At 38.7% G+C, this 22,131-nt stretch overlaps 1 protein-coding gene across 9 annotated transcripts in view; it reads left to right on the plus strand.

Annotated features, from left to right (window-relative positions):
- zzef1 (zinc finger, ZZ-type with EF hand domain 1) overlaps nucleotides 1-22,131 on the plus strand; it is a 315,777-nt gene that overhangs the window by 100,814 nt on the left and 192,832 nt on the right. For all 9 annotated transcript variants that reach the window (XR_011340087.1, XM_069884994.1, XM_069884997.1 and 6 more), the window contains exons 20-23: nucleotides 1,424-1,545; nucleotides 14,022-14,144; nucleotides 14,253-14,422; nucleotides 21,658-21,739. Coding sequence is in view for 8 of the 9 variants with exons in the window: in XM_069884994.1 (XP_069741095.1) it covers nucleotides 1,424-1,545; nucleotides 14,022-14,144; nucleotides 14,253-14,422; nucleotides 21,658-21,739 (497 nt within the window). In the remaining variant the exon portion in view is untranslated. The remainder of the gene's footprint in view (nucleotides 1-1,423; nucleotides 1,546-14,021; nucleotides 14,145-14,252; nucleotides 14,423-21,657; nucleotides 21,740-22,131) is intronic.

Raw genomic sequence — 22,131 nt, forward strand, 5'->3', positions numbered from 1 at the left:
TTAGACGATAACAATAAATAATTTAATTCCTGTAAATGACTATAATTACTATCTACCTTAACATCTAAATACTTAATCTGATCCGACCATTTGAACTTCACATTATGCTTGCAAGAAGAATATTCTGTTTCCGCTAATGACATAATCTCACTCTTTTCCCAATTGATTTTGTAACCTGAAATCTCACCCTATTGTTCCAAACTGGCATGTAGACTCTTCAAAGAATTCTGAGGTTCTGTTAAATATATCAAAACTTCATCCGCAAATAAATTCATTTTAAATTCATCGGATTTCATCTTAATATCTTTAATATATCTTGTCTAATCATCTGAGCCAAAGGTTCAATAACTGATGCAAATAGTGCTGGTGACAAAGGACAGCCTTGTCCAGTCAATCTAGTCAACATAAAAGGTAAAGATAACTGTCCATTTCTCACAACTCCAGCAGTAGGGCTTATGTATAAACCCTTAATCCGACCAAATTTAAATTTCTCAAAAAAAAAATCCACTCTACTCTATCGAAGACCTTTTCTGCATCCAGTGAGATAATCATTGGTAGGTTGGATCCATCCTGAGAAATACTAATCAAAGAAATCAAATTCACAATATTATCTGCTGAATAATGATTTTTAATAAAACCTGCCTGATCTAAATGAATTAAATCTGGTAAATATTTAACCAATCTATTAGCTAGAACCTTCGTTACAACTTTATAATCAACATTCATTGTGCAAAATCTTGATGGTTTCTGGCTCTCTCTCCCTGCTGGGTTCCTGGCCTCTCACCCCCTTCCCAAGCTCAATGGGACCCCAGTTCGTTACCCCTCCCCTGAAACGATGGGGGCCCTGGTATATTCCCCCTCCCCTGAAGCTTGTCGGGGTTCCTGATATATCCCCCCTCCCCTGAAACTCGATGGGAGCCCTGATATATCCCCCTCCCCTGAAGCTTGATGGGGGCCCTGGTATATCCCCCTCCCTTGAAGCTCGATGGGGGCCTGATATATCCCCCTCCCCTGAAGCTTGATGGGTGCCCTTATATATCCTCTCTCCCCTGAAGATCATTGAGGCCCCGAGATATTCTCTTTCCTCTGAAGATCAATGGCATCCTGTTTCTCCCCCCACACCCTCCTCCCCTTAAGCTTGGCGAGAGTCCTGGTTCTTCCTGGTAACCCTCCACCCCCTCAAATTTTGAAGGGGCTCTGGTACCTGATTTTAAAGAGTGTTTCAAGCAAATTCATTGCATCAGAATTGATCTGTAAACATTAACACATTTACTGCTGGCTGTTTTGCATTAAGACTGATTAGCCTCTTTCACTTCAACTTGTATATCCCTGGTGTAACCCGGTGAAGCCTTTAGCTGGAATATAGAGAATGCCTTAGATCAGAAACAACTGATTTATTATTGACCACAATATTGTCCAACAGATGTGAAGCACCACATCTCCAGTGCATCTCAAGTCCTAGATTTCCTGATCGTGAAATGCAGCGGCAATGAGATAATTGCAAAGCTGGATGACTCCTTTCTTGCAATGGCCACAAGACAACTGGTAAGTGAGTCAAGCAACACAACATCCGCTCTTTCTTAAATCTTCTTTGGTTTGGCTTCGCGGACGAAGATTTATGGAAGGGTATGTCCACGTCTGCTGTAGGCTCGTTGGTGATTGACAAGTCCGATGCGGGATAGGCAGGCACGGTTGCAAGGGAAAATTGGTTGGTTGGGTGTTGGGTTTTTCCTCCTTTGTCTTTTGTCAGTGAGGTGGGCTCTGCGGTCTTCTTCAAAGGAGGTTGCTGCCCGCCGAACTGTGAAGTGCCAAGATGCACGGTTGGAAGTGATATCAGCCCACTGGCGGTGGTCAATGTGGCAGGCACCAAGAAATTTCTTTAAGCAGTCCTTGTACCTCTTCTTTGGTGCACCTCTGTCTTGGTGGCCAATGGAGAGCTCGCCATATAACACGATCTTGGGAAGGCGATGGTCCTCCATTCTGGAGACGTGACCCACCCAGCGCAATTGGGTCTTCAGCAGCATGGATTCGATGCTTGCAGACTCTGCCAGCTCGAGTACTTCGATGTTGGTGATGAAGTCATTCCAATGAATGTTGAGGATGGAGCGGAAACAGCGCTGATGGAAGCGTTCTAGGAGCCGTAGGTGATGCCGGTAGAGGACCCATGACTCGGAGCTGAACAGGAGTGTGGGTATGACAACGGCTTGTACACGCTGATCTTTGTGTGTTTCTTCAGGTGGTTGTTTTTCCATATTCTTTTGTGTATCTTCCAAAGAATAAATAAAATAAATTAAAAAGGATTTAATTTTATTTAATTTACAAATGCCGCACAGTAACAGGCCCTTCTGGCCCACAAGCTGGTGCCACCCAAACACCCAAACCTCCTCTGTACTCTCTCCAGTGAAATTATGCCCTTCCTGTGGGGCAGCATGGTTAGCATAGCAGCTACCGTAATGCCAGCTGAGTTAAAATCTGGCACTGTACGGGGCTTGTACGTTCTCCCCATGATCTGCTTGGGTTTCCTCTGAGTGCTCCGGTTTCTTCCCACCCTGCAAAAACATGGGGTTGTAGATTAATTCAGGTGTAACTGGGCAGCACGTGTTTAAATAGCTGGAATTGTCTTCTACTGTGCTGTAAAAAAAAAACAAACTGCACACAATATTTCAGCTGTGGCCTAACCATCAGCAGGAGGATGAGAGTAGAAGCTGTGGGCGAGTGCCCTTCGCTAAGACTGAGAGTGCTGAGGGGAGATAGCCTGAATAATGAGGAGAGGTTGGACATTTGGGAATAAGTGAACCAGGGAGGGGTGAAGGATGAAAAGACAGACCGGGAGGCTGACAGTGGGGGAGTGAGAGAGGCAAGTTGAAAGAAAAGGGGTCAATGCGGAGGGGAAAGTTGGAGACAGCTGGAGGAGGTGATAAGGCGAGAGAAAGTAATAACTACCTAAAATGTTATGAAGGTGTACCACGCCCTCTTCAAGTTAAAGTTTATACCACCAGACAAAACCGTGTTTCTCCAGAACACGGTTCACACGATTCGTTCATTTTTTCTCTCTCTCTCTCTCACAGATAAAATCAGTATATATATACATTTTTGGAATAATTAACTCAGTTACAGGATACTGTTTATCAATCTCAGCCAGTGGGAAGAAGCTGTTTCCTAGCCAAGTAGTCCTGATTTTGGTGCTCCTGCACCACCTCCTTGATGGTAGTGGGTCAAAGATTCTGTTCACTGGATGGAAGGGGTCCTCTATAATTCTTTGAACCCTATTAAAGCAACTCTCCTGGAGAATATCATCAATAGAGGAAAGGGAAACCTCAGGGGTCTTCTCAGCCTTTATATTGACTTCCGTCTCGATGCTTTGCAGACACCATACCACACAATGACACCTCTTCTATAATGAAGACAAATATTTCTCGTTCACTGGTTCTGCCACCTTCAAGGGATGTTTGGATTTAAACTCCCCTTGGAACACGAGCGACGACAGATGCTGGTATATGGAGGAGAAAACATTGCTGCAGGAACTCAGCAGGTTGAGCAGCATCAGTGGGAGAAAAAGAACAGTCTATGTTTTGAGCCAGAACCCCTGATTTGAACTGTTCGGCTCAGACTTTCAGTCTTGAAGGGTTCTGCCCCAAAAAATTGACCATCCTTTTATTCCCACAGATGTTGCTCAACCTGATGAGTTCCACCAGCAGTGTGGTTTTGTTTTTGCTCTGACACTTTGTTCCTCTGAATGTCCTAGAGCAGCCATTCTCAACCTTATTTTCATTATGGCCTCCTTAAGACTCTGCTCAAAGTTTATGGCCCTTTCCCTCTGAAGCAGTCAAGTTTGGTTGGTGCTTCCTTCTGTCATGGCTTGGCTTTGTGAATGAAGGTTTAGGAAGGGGGCTGTCAATGTCTGCTGCAGGCTGACGAGGCCAATGTGGGACAGACATGCCCGGCCGCAGCAGCTGCAAGAGAAACTCTCTTTTGAGTTTGGTGCTGCTATGTCACGGGTTCTTCTGCCTCTTTTTGTCCTCAACATCAGCCCTGTGTGCGCTCTCGAAGGAGGTGAATGGTGTGTCGCTAGGCCACGCAATCGGAGGCCAGAGCAGACCACTGGCAATGGTGAATATGACAGGCACCAAGGGATTTTCTCAGAGAGTCCTTGTACCTCTTTTTTGGAGCCCCTCTGTCACGGTGGCCAGTGGAGAGGGGCTCTCTCCTCTTCTTTCTTTGGCTTGGCTTCGCGGACGAAGATTTATGGAGGGGGTAAAAGTCCACGTCAGCTGCAGGCTCGTTTGTGGCTGACAAGTCCGATGCGGGACAGGCAGACAAGGTTGCAGCGGCTGCAGGGGAAAATTGGTTGGTTGGGGTTGGGTGCTGGGTTTTTCCTCCTTTGCCTTTTGTCAGTGAGGTGGGCTCTGCGGTCTTCTTCAAAGGAGGTTGCTGCCCGCCAAACTGTGAGGCGCCAAGATGCACGGTTTGAGGCGATATCAGCCCACTGGCGGTGGTCAATGTGGCAGGCACCAAGAGATTTCTTTAGGCAGTCCTTGTACCTTTTCTTTGGTGCACCTCTGTCACGGTGGCCAGTGGAGAGCTCGCCATATAACACGATCTTGGGAAGGCGATGGTCCTCCATTCTGGAGACGTGACCCATCCAGCGCAGCTGGATCTTCAGCAGCGTGGACTCGATGCTGTCAACCTCTGCCATCTCGAGTACTTCAACGTTAGGGATGAAAGCGCTCCAATGGATGTTGAGGATGGAGCGGAGACAACGCTGGTGGAAGCGTTCTAGGAGCCGTAGGTGATGCCGGTAGAGGACCCATGATTCGGAGCCGAACAGGAGTGTGGGTATGACAACGGCTCTGTATACGCTTATCTTTGTGAGGTTTTTCAGTTGGTTGTTTTTCCAGACTCTTTTGTGTAGTCTTCCAAAGGCGCTTTTTGCCTTGGCGAGTCTGTTGTCTATCTCATTGTCGATCCTTGCATCTGATGAAATGGTGCAGCCGAGATAGGTAAACTGGTTGACCGTTTTGAGTTTTGTGTGCCCGATGGAGATGTGGGGGGGCTGGTAGTCATGGTGGGGAGCTGGCTGATGGAGGACCTCAGTTTTCTTCAGGCTGACTTCCAGGCCAAACATTTTGGCAGTTTCCGCAAAGCAGGATGTCAAGCGCTGAAGAGCTGGCTCTGAATGTAGTCTCCTACTGACTACATAAAAAACAAAAATAATATTTATGCTACATGAGGTGAAATGAGGAGAAGGCTTTTACTCTGAGAGTAACAACTGTGCCTTATGATTCCAGAACAGATGGACATATAGGAAATCATTCTCATGGAACATGTAGGAAGGAAGAAAATACAAACTTACATATTACAAAAAAATTTAAAACAATAATCTTGGAGCTCAATGGTTTGTTCACAATGAATCATTCAGGACCCTTAAGCAAAAACACGAGGATGTGAAAACTTAAGAAAATGAACTTTAAAAATAATTCTTATAAAATGAAAATTTCATTGAAATCCTTGAGCTTGATTTTCCTGTGCAGGGCTTTTGATGTCAGGGTCCAAAAGGGTTACCTTTTGTGATGATATCAAGTCTATTCCCAGATTTTGTCAAGGAAATGTCCTTGTTGAATCCACATTTAATTAAGTTTGTTGAGGGAAAGGCAATGAAAAATTATTTTGTCTTTTTCTCATAGTTTTGTAATCTATTCGGCATATCACTCTTACCCCAAAAACCCTATTTAAATTGATTGAATTTAGGGTCTGCAATTATATCACTCTGAAGATCAATTAGCCTGTCTTGAATTTCTGCAACAACATCAGTGGCTTGTTCCTCAAATAGATCTAATATCCAATGTGGGTTATTGAGGTTTAACAGGACATTAAACCTTTCCTGCAGATCTGTGTGTATTTGCTTTAGGTGTTTTACATAAACAGTAATGTCATCATCCTTCAGTGCCTTTGTGTTCGTGTTCAGATTTGAAAATTGTAAAAATAATTTCTGACATCTGATAGAGCCTTTGGGCTTTTTAAAAAAGAAACAATGGCTACCTTACTATCAATGAGATTGTTGTGTCTACTCTGTAAGGTCTTTTTCAATAAATTGATTTTTTCAGAGGTATCTGCCAGATAAAATCTGTCCGCCTTTGCATGGACATGCTTTTCTCCTTGTTCCTTTGAGAAAGAAAAGAAACAACCGTGTCACAGAGGTCAGCCAAACGAAGAAGCCAATTTCCTGAAGCAGCCACCTCACCTCGGTATTCAGCAGCGGCATCTGACAATACTCGTCATTTTATTCACGCAGTTGCTGGAATAGATGGTCTTGAAGGGGGTGTGATTTTCTGAAGTTTATGATAAGTCTTTATGACAATTGCAACTGTAGCATTTAAATGTCCTCCTAAGATTTTAGCCATGAAGTGCTCCCTATGAATGACGCAACAGTTTTCAGGTGTGTGATGAACCTTCTGCATCGTCCAATTATTGAAGTGGCATCAACAGTTGCACATGCAACTACGTTCTCAAATGGAATATGGTTCTCATTGATGTAATTCAGTCCCTTAGAATCTGTTTTATTCCTTCTGGGAAACAACATCTCTTCCATCGGCTCATTTCCATTCTGGGAATCTAGCATAAGTCATGAGAAGAGTGTCGATCTCTTTGAGTGGATTTGTCTATTGTCTAATTGTAAAGAGAATTTCTTAGATTGTAATGAAATGACTAATAGTTTTTGAGTGAACCTTGCCATCTCATCAATTCTTCAAGAAACAGCAGAATTGCTCAAAGAAATTGCCTAAATAGTTTATTTGGCATTTAAATTCATGACGTCAGATATTATTATGGAAGGCAAAATAAATAACTCAGTGACTTATGAGCATTTCCACATTTAACAATCAATTCACTTACCTTTGAATGATGCAGGAAGACCTTTTTCTGATTTCTGTGATGTTTCAGTAATCATCTGTTTGAGCATTGGCCTTCTCAAAATCTCGAAGGGTTTTGCAATAATGCAAGGGTTTATCTTTTTTTTCTTTATGTATGGACTCTAAATGTTGTTTCAGCCTGCTCGCCTCGTGCTGAACACATTTCAAACAAATATTCAAATAAATCAAACACATGGGCAGAGATGTAATGAAACATAGGACAAGTATTCGACTGAATACTGTTTTTTTAAAAACTTTATTTATTAGTTCAAAAAACAAATAGTACATAACATATACAACGATTAACCATAAACATGAACGTCATTTTTTATATATAGAAAAAAAAGAAAAGAAAAGACCCCCCCTTTAGCCAACTCTCCTAAGGAGAGCCATAAAGAAAGAAAAAGAAAAAATATTAAAGAAAAATTAAACATACATATTAAGATCTAATCACATTAATTGAAATGTAAATATTCTGAGTATAACAACCAATTATTAATAAAAAAAAATTAATTATCATGCAAAACATGTAATTTTCCCATTATTAAACAATATTTCATCTCATTATGCCATCTATTAATATCAATCATATTTGTATCTTTCCACGTACTAGCAATACATTTTTTCGCTACAGATAAAGCTAAATATACAAAAGCAAGTTGAAATTTATCTAATCCCAAACCTTTTAGAGGTTGCAAACTACCCAATAAAAATACTGTCGGATCTAAAGGTATTTTAATCTTATACAGGTATTCTAAAAACAATTGAATTTACTTCCAAAAAGATTGTATATGTATACATGACCAAACAGCATGAAAAAAAGTTCCAACAGAATTACCACATCTAAAATACAAATCTAATTCATGAAAAACATACTTTTTAAAAATTTTCAGGTGTTAAGTATAATTGATGTAGAAAAATTATAGTTAATCATTGCATAACGAGCATTTATCAATCTAGTTACACTATCATAACAGATATCTAGCCAATCATCCTCGGAAAAAATAAAACCAATATCCGCTTCCCATTTACTTTTAGATCTATCCCAACCCTTTTTATCCATATCATCCTGTAATATTTGATACATAGATGAAATATAACCCCTTTCTTATGAAGTCCCTTCATAAGAAAAGTCTCAAGTTTAGTCATTTCAGGTAAAATCATATCTCTACCAAACGTACGTTTTACCAAAGATCGAATTTGATAATAAAGAAACAAAGAGTTCTTATCAATACCAAAACTGTCCCTCATCTGATGAAAGGATAAAAATTTGCCCTCTTTAATACAATCTCCCAAGTTTTCCACACCTTTAAATCTCCAATGCAATAAACTTCGATTGTGTATTGAAAAAGAAATAAGTTGATTATTATACAACGGAGTCAAAGCCGATAATTCACCCTTAGAGCCTATCATTTTATTTTTCTTTATCCATAACTTCATTAAATGTTTTAGTATAGGCACATTACATTGCTGTAACAAATTTATATTTCATCTACACAAAAATTGATGTATTTCAAATTCAGAAATATTTGCCATCTCAATTTTGGCCCAACCAGGAGGCCATTCCAAATCCATCAATAAACTAATAAATTTAAGTTGGGCTGCTTCATAATTTTGAAAATGTGTTAAACGTAATCCCCCTAACTCATATTTCCAAGTTAATTTATTCAAAGCTACTCTCGAAAATTTACCTCTCCATAAAAACTCCCTAACCATTTTATTCAAATCTCGAAAAAAATATTATCAAGTAAATATGGAATAGATTGAAACAAATATTGCATATGCAGAAAAATATTCATCTTAATTGTATTTATCCTACCCAATAAATTAATATGTAAATCTTTCCATTTAATCAAATCAGTTTTAATTTTTTTTATTAATGGAACATAATTTAATTTATATAAAGATTGATAATTAACATTCAAAATTATATCCAGATATTTAATTCGATCAGTCCATTTCAAATTAATAATATTCTTATAAACTGAATAATCTCCTTTACTTACCGGTAATATTTCACTTTTTTCCTCAATTAACTTTATATCCAGAAAGACATCCATATTGTATTAAACACTCCTTCAAGTGCAAAAATGACTGAGCTGGGTTGGTTAAATACACCAATACATCATCAGCAAATAAATTAATTTTATACTCCTCATCTAAAACTTTCATACCTTGTATCTGTGTATTTTGTCTTATCAACTGTGCTAAAGATTCGATCACTAACGCAAACAAAGCTGGTGATAAAGGACAACCTTGACGAGGTTCCGAAATCAAGCCATTCGTCAATACTCTAGCTACCGGTTTACTATATAAAGCCTTAATCCATCCAATAAAGAAAGGACCAAACTTAAATTTCTCTAGAAATTTAAACAAAAAATTCCACTCAACTCTATCAAATGCTTTTTCTGCATCTAAAGATATCACCATCGGGTGATCTAAAGATTGTCGAAATCTATTAATCAAACTAATCACGGGCAGAATATTATCTGAAGCATATCTATTCTTTATAAAGCCTGTTTGATCCATATGAATCAACTTAGGTAAAAAGTTAGCCAATCTATTCGCTAATATTTTAGCTATTATTTTATAATCTACATTTAACAATGAAATTGGTCTATATGAAGATACTTTCAAAGGTTCTCTATTTTTTTTTGGGATTACTGTAATTAAAGCACTAGAACAAGACTCGGGTAATTCATAATGTTCTCCAACTTAACGTAATACATCCCCAAACACTGTAGAGAAATCATCATAAAAGATTTTATAAAATTCAACCGAAAATCCATCATCACCAGGCGATTTACTGTTCAGCATTTCCAGCATAGCCATTTTAATTTCTGAATCAGTAAATGGTTCTTCCAACTCCTGTATATCTGCATCCTCTAATATCGGTAAATTCAACTGTGATTAAAAAAAGATCAATCGATCCAGTTTCTTGTTTTTCTTCAGATGTATATAACTTTTTATAAAATGAACAAAATTCATCATTAATCTCACGAGGTTCATGTGATAAGAGAATTCCGTCTAACAGCGTTAATAGTCCTCGAAATCTGTTCTTTCTTTAATTGCCACGCCAGTGCCTTATGTGCTTTCTCTCCCCATTCATAATACCGTTGTTTAGTCCTATTAATCACACATTCAAATTGATAAGATTGCAAAATATTATATTCCAATTTCAACCTAGATAATTCTATTTTCTGATCTTCTGTAGCATCTTTCTGAAATTCCTTTTCTAACTCATCAATCTGTTTCTCTAATTCAAGACTCTGATTTAATCGATTCTTTTTTATTTTAGAAGTATAACTAATTATTTGTCCTCTCAAATAGGCTTTCATAGCATCGCATAATACAAACTTACTTTGAACAGAATTAGAATTTTCTTTTAAAAAAAAGTTAATTTGTTTTTTCAAAAAATCAATAAATTCCATATTTTTTAACAACATTGTATTAAACCTCCAACGATAGGCCACTTAAATTTTCTCAGAAGTTGCATATGTAAAGTATAACAAAGAATGATCTGAAATCACCCTACTTTTATATTCCGCTTGTTGTATTTTCCCTTGTAAATGTGCTGATATTAAAAAAAAGTCAATCCTTGAAAACGATTCATGTCTAGATGAATAAAAGGAGAAATCTTTCTCTGTCGGATTAAGACATCTCCAAATATCTACTAAATTAAGATCTTTCATCAAAGCTTGAACCTGAACTGCCATTTTAGATTTCTTAACTTTCTTCGGAGATTTATCTAATAAAAGTTCCAAAACACAATTAAAATCACCACCAACTAAAATATTATCATTAGCCTGACCCAAATATAAAAATGCATCTGAAATAAATATTTCATCATCTACATTTGGGGCATAAATATTAAGTAAAGTCCAAAATTCACTAAAACTCTTACAATTCAATTTAAGAATACATCCTGCCTTTTCCTCCATTGATTGTAATTCAAAAGATAAATTTTTATGTATCATAATTGCTACACCTTTAGCCCTGGAATTAAATGAAGAAGAATATACATGCCCAACTCAGTCCCTCTTTAATTTCATACTTTCCTTGACATTCAAATGTGTTTCTTGTAAAAAAGCAACATCATTTTTCATTTTCTTAATATATGCCAAGACTCGCTTACGTTTGATCGGACAGTTTAAACCTCGAACATTAAAATTAGCAAACCTAATCTTTGATATATCTTTCTTCTTTGGCTTGGCTTCGCGGACGAAGATATATCTACTATTATTACTAAATACCAATAATATCTTTATATGAAAACTCAAATCAACATATATAGGTCCTCCAATAGTAGAAAAAAAAATGACAAATTAAAAGCTAACTAGAATGAAAATAAAAAAAATAATTTAAAAAATCCCCCCCCCCCCCCCCCAAATCTACCAAAAGGTAGTAATCCCTAAACAAAAATTGGGTGTGGGTCACCCACCAGTGGCTGATGACTAGTAAAGAACTTAGAGCAAATATCTCCCTCCCCAGCCAAACAATAACATCAAAATATCATAACATAAAAAGTAAAATAAGAATAAGAAAATTCTTCTATTCATCCAAGAGATTCCAAACTCGGAGATCCCATTTCAGAAGAAGTTGGACTCTTTCCATTCCCGTTGTTCCCATTTCTGCCATTTCTTCCGTTTCCAGAACAATCAGATTTTTCTTTAAGAGACAATGGTGGACTACGTCTTTGTCCTCTTATATCTGGCAATGAATCAGCAAAAATCATTGCTTCACGATCATTCTCAAAAAACCGAAGTTGATGGTCTCTATTAAACACCTTCAACACTGCCGGCTAGCGAAAAGTAGACTTGTAACCTTTACGCCACAAAACTTCTTTAACTGGATTAAATCAACGTCGACGTTGAATGACTCAAATCAGGATTTAAAAAAAAAACTCTGCTATTCTGAATCAATAACGGAGTTTGTCGTGGTCTCGCATTTTGCACTGCTAGTCGAAGGTAAAGGTGTTCTTCTCAAAGCTCTATGAGCTCTTTACAGTACCAAGCCTCCAGAAAAAAATTCTTGCCCTAGTACTTGTGGGATCCAGTATTTAAAAAAATGAAGAGGATCTTGTCCTTCCATACCTTCTGGCAAACCAACAATTTTCACATTATTCCTTCTGCTTTGATTCTCCAAGTAGTCTATTTTCCTCTCTAACTCCTCACGTTCTCCCAATTCTATAACTGATTTTTCAACCTGCAACACTTTTTCTGTGTTAGAAACCACTTGCTGTTTACATTCCAAAAAAGCAGACTGAAATTTTAAAAAATCTTCACAAGATGCTTCCACACGTGCTTTAACTGTATTCAGTTCTGAACTTATACTAGCATTCATTTGAGCCATCTCATTCATTTAACTGCATACATTGTAACTCATCAAAGCTCAGCCCTGCTTTCTCTAACGTAACTGCAGCTCCTGCTGCAACTCAACAAAAGGCATTTTAGAGGTTTTACTGCAGGTCTAGACTCCCACCGACGGCACCCCAACTTCCTCAGGGGGTTGCCGCTGGTCTCCCCCCCGCAGCTCGTTGTTTTTGCGCAAAATCACGGAGGAAATTTTCAGGTTGAAATGCTTCCTGATGCATTTCAAACACTGGAGTCGTCTTCCTGTGTGCTCCCTCCGTTAAAATTGAAAGGCTTCCAGAATCGGAATCCACTTCTTGGGAGCACTCACCTTCCAAAGAAGGTAATTCCAGCGCCATCCTTCACTTGGTGAGTAGTAGACATTTTTTTTCCAGCTCCCACAGGCAGTCTTTGTGGTTTAAACACTGAAGAAATTAAACCTGAAGCTGTAACAAGTCGTTTAGGCCCCAAATCTTCAGCACTTCGAAAATATAACTTCTTCTGCACTTGAGGTTTAATCTTTTTACCATTAATGGCCATAATAGTTCCTCAATATACTTTAAGCTAAAATGTAAAGAGTTTAAACTTGAAAACAAAGAGTTAAAAAACGGGTACTTAAAAGTCCGGCCAGAGAGGTCGAGATTACACGTCTAGACTCTACGCCATCTTGCCACACCCCCTCCACTGAATACTGTTTACACTTTTTTACTGAGGAACTTATGGTAAAATTATTTCTGAGAGTAACAAAAATTAACTATTATACAACGAAAGCACTTCTTTAGTTTTGAATATTTTATCTATGATTTTCCAAACATAAACAGTTATCGACATTATTGGTGTCAATGCTAACAATATCAGCATTGTTCGAACTATATCCATTTTATATAATTTTCTGCAGAGTTCAAGCTCTTTTATGAAAACACAAGCTCAAAAGTCATCTTAAATTTGATGGAAAATAATGAACAATACCTTTTTTAATAAAAGCTAGCAGAATGAACCATACATTCACTACCTGTCACACAAACTCTAAGCAAAAATGAGGGCTCCTGGGGACGTGAGAAATATGGAGAAAAATTTTTTGGCCTTCACGCTTCTTTCCTGGAATTGAAGGCAATAGAACAAGAGGAAATCTCGGTCGAAGACCATTCATAGCTCGGTCCATTTCAGTCACACACAATCTTGTCAAACACTTTGAAAACATTGTTAATTTTCTGCATTCATCTCGGTCATTCTCAGCATCTCCAAATGCCTCCAACCATGAAAAAATCTTGAGTTGCTATGCAATTATGCAGCAAAGCCCAGCCACAAAGTCCTTTCCTTCCCCCAAAATTGTTTATTCCGTTCAGTTTCCATTGCCCCTTAGACACCTTGAGCCCACCCCTTATTAAAGATTTGTCTGTGCCCCTGTTGAGAACGGTTGACCAAGACCATCACTTTTCATTGAGTGATGAACGGAATCCTCTAACTTTGGGTCTCAGAAAACAAATTGAGTAAATGATTTAAACATTTATATTTTGATGTGTATCTGATTATTATGGGCTGAATTTATGAGGAGTCTATTGTGTGCGCACCGTGGTCTGTTTCAAATGTATCGTCAGATGATGATAATAAACTGGAACATGACTCATGGCTGTTCTGAATGATCAACGAGCTGCAAAAGTAATGATTACACTTCCAGCACTTCATCTGTATTTTTGATTTTCAGCTTCTACAGCTTGTTTTTACTTTGCAGTCACACTTCACATAATTTTTGTTTTTTCAGGTCATCTTCCTTTTGGAACTTTCTAACTTGGAAATCCCTCACTGTGAACTCCTCCAGGCTTTTGCTTCACTGATTAAAAAGCTGAAGATGCTCTGTTGTGAAACGGGTGATAGTTTTATCAAGGTAGTGGCTCGTATCCAATGTCCTTTTCAGTCTGTCACATAAAGGTACTTTAACAGGATGTTGTTGAAACGCTGTTTCAAAAAAAAATGTTTTGATTTTAATGACTAGCTTGGTGGTGAGAACTTGGAGAAATCTGAGGAGCCAGTGTTTCTCAGGATGTGGAGCATGGAGTCTACACACAACTATGAAAATAATAGTCATTCAACAACCGTTTTTGTTTGTCCGGGTGCAACAGCATTTGAAGTGGAGTTTGATGAGAAGTGTGAAACAGAAAAAAGGTATTGTTCACTTTCAATTTTAACTGGAGCTTCTACCAATAATTTTAAGATGACTTATTTTTAGGCATTTTGCATTTCTGCACTTCATTTACAGAGGATTTAAGATGGGGACCAAAGAAAGACCCAGGGCAGAAAGGCTAATTGTTTTCTTGCTGCTAATTCCACTTCACTTGCTTCACCGTTTTTAAAAAAAAATTGATTTGTCTTTTCAACTTGACCTCAGTTATTGTTCTTAATCTGGCTCGCTTATTTCTTAGTCCAAGTCAAATCCTAACTCACGATCAATTTTAATAAATCTTCAGTTATCAACTTTGTGTTTGGGGGTAATGATCTTGAAATCTTTATAGTCTCCAGACAGCCAAACTTCTGCAACTTGTCGCCATATATTCTTGTAAGTTAGTCTTGTAATTTCAGAGAGTTATGGAGAATTTAAGACACTAGTTTTCAAGAACCCCCAGCCTCCTTCAACTATCTACAACTCTACAGGTTATGACTGTTCCAGTACACACCCAAATACTTTTTAAGCATGAATATTCTGTCTCCAGTACTTTTTTAATCATTGACTCCCAAACTTTACTCATCCCTCCTCTCATTCTGATGTCATTTACTTTACACTTTGGAAGGACTAGCCTGGTAGGATATACACAGTAAATGGTAGGGCACTGAGGAGTGCAGAGGAACAAAGGAATCTGAGAACTCAGCCTGGCCAGATCCCTTGATGAAGGGCTCAAGCCCGAAACGTTGGTTATGTATCTTTATCGCTGCTACATAAAGTACTCTGTTTGACCTGCTGAGTTTCTTCAGCATTGTGTTATTACTTCAATCCCTCTATCTGCAGACTTTAGTGTTTTACTTCAAATTTCTTCCTCTCAGTGGTGAGCCGATTGCATTTTTGCAATAATCGGGTCAACAACATTGTTGTTTTCTCATCTTCCAGATTTTTAACTGGATTTAAATTCCGCAGGTCAAAGTGGGATTTGATGACAGACCTCTAGGCTATTAGTCCAGGCTTCAGGGTGACGAGTTCAGTAACCCTGGTCTCAATGCTGTACCCTTGAATGGTGAAGTGCCAGTTGATGAAGTAGACAAAGACGATGTGGTCAAACAATAATCATTTTCTTTTATTAGCAGAAACTCATGGTACAATAATGAAAGACAATAGATGCATATAGAGTTATATCCAAGGGGAGTGTCCTTAACAGTAGAGATAATGCACAGCCAATGTTAGTCCAGCAAGGCTTGCCAGAGGGGAGACAGGCAGCTTGGCAGACATTCACCACAAATGGATAATGCTTTAGTTGCGATGGCTTGCGTCTGGGTGTCCACAAGTGTACGTGTCATTTCTGACAGAGGTTATCATGATGGTTCTGGAGTAGAAGGGGGGCCTTTGCTAGAACAGGTTCCCGTGCATTCTTCAGATTTAAACACCGCAGAGTGGTACCTGTCAGCACTGAGATGGTGGACCCTTTGGTTTGAATGACCACTCATGCAATACAAGTGGAGATGTATTCTGAGGCTTATTCAGAGAAGTTCAAGAATTCAAAGGCTCTTTTGAAGACAAAAGAGGCCACAGACATGTGAATTAATCTACTCCTTGTATTTGGAGTTCTAGCAGGTTGAAGGACCTGCAAGATTATTTTATTTTCATGTACTAATGTAGTTGTCAGTTTTTACTTGCTATAAAGGAACAGAGACTCCACTAGCCCAGAGTCCCCAACAAGAAGAGAAGGAAACTGAAGAGAGTCCCTTCAGAGATCCGAGTGCCCTTTGATTCTCCTCCTACAGCCACCCAGCCTACTGTCCATTCTAGTAATGAACCTGAGCTCTCAGATTCGAAACTCCGACACCATCAGGAAGCTTTCAGTGCCCAAGGCCCAATCGGGACCCCTTCTTGTCTTTGAAACCCTCTCGAATCTCAACCCCATGAGCCAGTCTCTAGCAGTCCCACTGCATGGTACGAGTCCTCCAAACTCCGTGTCCCTAACATTCCCTGCAGGGTCGTCTCCCAGGCTTCTCTTTCTCAGGCACGGGTTGGGGGTGGAGTGGAGGGAGTAGGTTGTTCTCCCTCTCCTTGAATGCCCTGAATGCTCTGCTGATGCTTGGAACTCTCAGCCCTCGTGGACTGCTGCCACACATGTATGTTCTGCCACAGCGATTTGGGGTGGAGCCAGTGAGAGGAGCAAGGAGACCCCTCTGTCATTATCGTTGTTGGATTTTGTCTCCTTACTTGATGCCCCACACATCATCTTTTATGCCAAATGTGGCAGATGAGCTTGAGATAGGTGAATTTGTGTCTATTACAAGCCCATAGGTCCCCAAATCCCAGCAGCAATAGAAATTCACCGACAAATGGTTACTTCATCAAAAGTTGCTTTTAATTTTCTTTAAACATAAAAAAAAATCAAATTTTAACTTATTACTATTAACTTAACCCCCTACTAATTCTAAGTGCACGTGTATGTAATGTGTATATGTTCAGGAAAGTTCTTTGATTCACAGTCCATTTTCACTTCTCACTCTTCCAAGTTCACTGGTATCAGGCAATTCTTATACTGTGCACAGAATTTAACATTAATTAATTTTCACCAGACTCTGGTGCTTACAGGTAATTGGTTACCGCTCAGGAAAGTTCTCGTTGTTTTCAGAGAGAGAGAGATTTGTTGCTCGTTGGACACACACAAACTGATTTCCTCTGATTAGCCACTTCAATGTCTTGCCGGAGAAATTTGCCCCTCAGGATTTTCCAAATGATAATCTCTTCTTCCAGGTCACCACAGAGTTCCTCTTGTTTCCCTTATTTCAGGAGAAACATTCTAGCCATTTCCTCTTGTAAGGACCACAAGGATTTTCAACAGGCTGAACTCAGAGCTCACAACCCATCTTCAAAATGGGGTTTTCAACCAGCCTGTTATGTTTCAGCTTCCCAAAAGCCACTGCAGACCTCAGTTCTCTCACCTGCCCGCGCACGCCCGCACACACGAATTCTGTTAGGTTCTTTTCTTTCTCTCTGCTTGTAAAAATCCAGAACTTCATGCAGGGCTAACCCAATCCTTGAAATTTCTTTATCTGCACTTTGAACCTGAACTGTTTATTTGCACCTGCTTTTTATAATTCCTTCCAGAGTAGATCTCTTTTGTGAAGTATTACTCTTTGAAGAGACCTACACTGAACCCCCACAATATCTCTTTTAAAGACATATTAATCTATAATATAACATATAATTAACCCCGTAACATTCCTCCCATGTCAAGTTTCAGAATTTCAGCTGGACTCCTGTGCACTGCCACAGTGGTGGTGTTTCTTGCTTCAACCCCTTGCTGCTCTGGGACCTGGCTTGCTGCAGAATGGAGTTAAGGAAATTTGTGGCAAGGCTAGAATATTGGTTGTTCCCTTCCAATGGATGTTGACTACCTCACCAAACATGATGATCTTCTCTTCATTCTTGGATGATGGGATGTTCATCTTATGACTGGGCTCTATGTGGTGTTGGCAGAACTGAGGAATGTGCACAGGTTGTGGTTTCCAGTGAATTGCTCCATCTCTTGCACAATTTTGAAACCCTGGCATCTTCCTTTTAAATCTTATTGGGTGCAATTGCATCTCCCTTGCAACGTAACCCAGACTGTACCCACTCCTCAAGCCTGGTCTAATGAATGAAATAAAAAATTATAGCATAAAACGTACCAGGGGTGTAGTTCACTTGGCTTTGTGGCCCGAAAGGGCCTGTTACCGCGTGGTATGTTTAAATTTATAACTCTCTGCTTTTCATTCAAATGCCATGGCTAATAAAGGAAGCAGCCTGTGTACCCCTTAAACCACCACAAGGATGTATGAACATATGCTTCAAGGTTGGCTCAACTCTGTAGATAATCTCCCCTTGTTGCACCACAGCAAATGGACAATTTCACATTTCTAAGTTAAATTCTGTTTGGTTATTTCTCATCAACTAACCTGGCCATTTGTATTATGGAATAGTCTCAAACTTTCCTCCTCACTGTATATTATCAAATTTTGTACAACTGAAACCATTATCATGCCACCGACGTGGAAATCAAGTCAATATCACTCCTTGGAACTAAATGGTAATGGTTTTCTCATCACAGAAGTACCAGCAACTATTGCCCTCTGCTTCTTGCCACTGAGCTAGTCTTGGATCCAATAGTTTATGACCAGCCTGTCATATAGGACCTTGTCAAAAGATCAGCTTAACATCATTGGCTCTTCATGTGCCACCATCAAAATATTCCATCGAGTTCATCATCGTTCCTTGATGATTGCGTGCCATTCAAAATGGGTTATGTGTTTCCTAAAGTTTGCAGACTACTAAAGTTATAGTGTTGACCCATAATAACCTGCTTTATCCATTCTTGTTTTAAACAAATCCTTAGCAGTTCTCTAAGTCTCTAGTACCATTTCGATAACTGTATTCAGAGCTCCTGCAGTTTCATCCCTTTCTTTAACATCTATATAAATAATATATTTTGTCTGAGCCAGGTGATTTATCCACTTTTTAAAAAAAATATTTTTATTGTGTTTAACATAAGCATAAATACAGAATTGATAATTAATTTGTATACAAGTAAGCATACAAAAAGACCAATGAAAGAAAAGTGAAATGACATCAATAATTGCTTATAATACTGCAAAAACATTTAATTGAAATGATCTATGCAACCTGTTTGTTGAAATAACTTGTATAAAATAAAGGGGGAAAAAAACTATAAATCTATCCCCTCCCTTTAATCAAAGTTACCTTATAAATTAATTTTAAAAAACAATAATGTGGAACCACTGGCGACCCCCGGAGAACAGGCAAAGAACCAATTATAATAACATTCTAAGAATGGGGTCCACAATTTCATAAATTGAAACTTTCTACTGTTAATATTATATCTAATTTTCTCTGAACTTAACCAGGACACTGTGTATGAGTAGGGGATGAATCATCTTTCCATTTCAGTAAGATTGCTCATCTGGGCATTAATGTGATAAAAGCTAAAACTTTCTCCTGAGATGCCAACATTGGTGTACTTGTGCCATGAGAAAAACCCAACAAAGCAATTAATGTGCAAGGTTCCAAATTAGTCGTAAGAATCCTAGATAAAGTTTGGAAAATGTCTTTCCAGAATCTCTCTAAATTTGGGCCTCCCAAAACATATGGACCAGAGAAGCCACATAGTGGATCAATATCTGCATAAAAACGGGATAATTTACGTTTGGACATGGGCGTTCTGTGCACCACCTAAAATTGTAATAAGGAATGTCTTGCACAAAATGAGGAATCATTAACCAAGCTTAGAGTAGAGTAAAATGTTATGTTCAAATCTCGTTCCCAATTGCTCTTGATCCCAGCCGTGGGAACTGAATTTAAATCCAATAAATTATTATAAATATATATTAATCCACCATGAAAATAAAATTATAAATTAAAAAACAGATCAGCACTATTAGTGTTGGAAATTCTCATAGAATCGGAAAGCTTGGACTGAACAAAATGTCTAATTTGTAAATATATAAAAAAAATCTTATTGGAAAGATTAAATTTAGCTGATAATTGTTCGAAAGAAGCAAAATTATCCAAAATAAGGAGATCCTTGAAACTCTGAATACCTTTTCTATGCCATTCCTTGAAACCTGCGTCTAACAAAGACAGTTGAAATAGATGGTTATATATAATAAGACTAGCCAGTGGAAAAACCATTAACCACATAACTATATAACAATTACACCATGGGAGCAGGCCATCTTGGCCCTTCTATTCCGCATCGAACCAAGTACTCTCCTCTAGTCCCATCTACCTGCACCTGCCCTTAACCCTCCATTCCACTCCCATTTGTATACCAATCCAATTTTTCCTGAAATGACAAAGTTGGCCCTGCCACCACTACTCCCGGAAGCTCATTCCACATAGCCACTACTCTCTGAGTGAAGAAGTTCCCCCTCATGTTACTTCTAAACTTTTGCCCCTTAACTCTTAACTCATGACCTCTTGTTTCAATCTCTCCTCTGAATGGAAAAAGCCTAGCCACATCAACTCTATCTATCCCTCTCATAATCTTAAATACCTCTATCAAATCCCCCTCCAACCTTCTATGCTCAAAGGAATAAAGACCTAATCTTCTCAATCTTTCTTTGTAATCTAGATTCTGAAACCCAGGTAACATTTTTGTAAGTCTCTGCACTCTCTCTACCTTGTTGATATTCTTCCTATAATTCGGTGACCAGAACTGCACACAGTATTCTGAAGAATTTCCTAAATTGAACCCAATTTCTCAACCTATTTGTCATTAATAGATTATGTTTTAATTTGAAAAATAAAAATGGTTAAAAAAAATTCTAAAATTGCCAAATGTAATAATAAAAGTAAATCATGTATGTTTATGGCCCAATAGTACCATCTAAAATCTGGAAGTGATAGCACTCGATTTAATGTGGTCTTTGATTTATCCACTTTCAAAGCTGCTAAATTCGTTAATGCTTGCTGTGTTATTTAATTTATTCCATTTATGTTTCACACTCAACTACCTTAATAACAACATCAGCATCACTTAAATGACTATTTTCTGCTGTTCTTCAGTGGGACATGCCAAAGAGTGATGTTAAGGGTACAATAGGAGGGAGTATCTCGATGTAATTGCTATCACTAAAGAGGAGGTGCTAAGCAAACTAGTGGGCTTAAAGGTAGATGAGTGCCTTTGTAATGTCTCCTAACTGAAAGAAATGGCAGAAATTACAGTGGATAAATGTTATAGTTTTCCAAGGTTTACTGGGCAGATTGGAAGATTTTCGCCAATAATCTCTGTTTAAACAAAGATGTGGGCAAAAGGCAGATATCTAGGCTACTTAGCTCTGGCTTCCAACTGGCTAATTTCTTGTCTTTTATTTCCAGTTTTTCTTTTCTCCTTGTGAACTTGTGCTCAGAATCCCTCACCATCACAATGGTTTAATGGTCCTTCATTATGGACAGGACCCATCCTCTGCAGCTGGTCTCCTGCACCATGAATCTAATGCCCTCCCTCCTCCACTGTTTTTCCTGCCACTTGTTCATCTACACTGCACTCCTGGCTCAATGCTCACTGATGTGTGGTTCCAGGAGTGATGCTGGGTGTGAGATTATTGATGTGGGCAGTATTATAAGATCACTGCTTGATAATTATAGAATGCTATCGAACACTGTATATTGGATGACTTGAAGACCATTCATCTCCAACTAGCTCAGTAATTTTCTTTTCAAGGTATGATTACTTGGAATTTACGGACTCCAGAGGAGTGAAAGTGCGTTATGATGGGAAGATCGGGACAGAGAAATGGCCGATGGTAAGATATTCCAAACAGCTTCATATTTTGTTGTATACCTCAATCTGTTCTCATAGTTTTGTGCTTCATCGCACAACATGCTCGGCGCTTAAAGCCATATAATGTATAAAGTTGGGAAATGGCGGGGGTTCTGAAGAGTTCTGTGAGCATTTACCCCTTTTAGTTCTTTCTGTTCTCATCTGAGGTTTTAAAACTATGTCTTAACTTTGCAGTACACCTTCGCTCTGTCTGCAAGGATCTCTCAGAGGCCAACTATTTTAATTCTACACCTACATGTCTGTCCATGGCTTCAGGTACGGCCAAATGGAGGCTACCTGCAAATTATAGGAGCAATACCTTGTTTTCCATCTTGGTAAATCTCCAACCAGACAGCATCAATGTCGACTTCTCCA

This window comes from Narcine bancroftii, chromosome 6, assembly GCF_036971445.1.
Source record: "Narcine bancroftii isolate sNarBan1 chromosome 6, sNarBan1.hap1, whole genome shotgun sequence".
Taxonomy (NCBI): Eukaryota; Metazoa; Chordata; class Chondrichthyes; order Torpediniformes; family Narcinidae; genus Narcine; species Narcine bancroftii.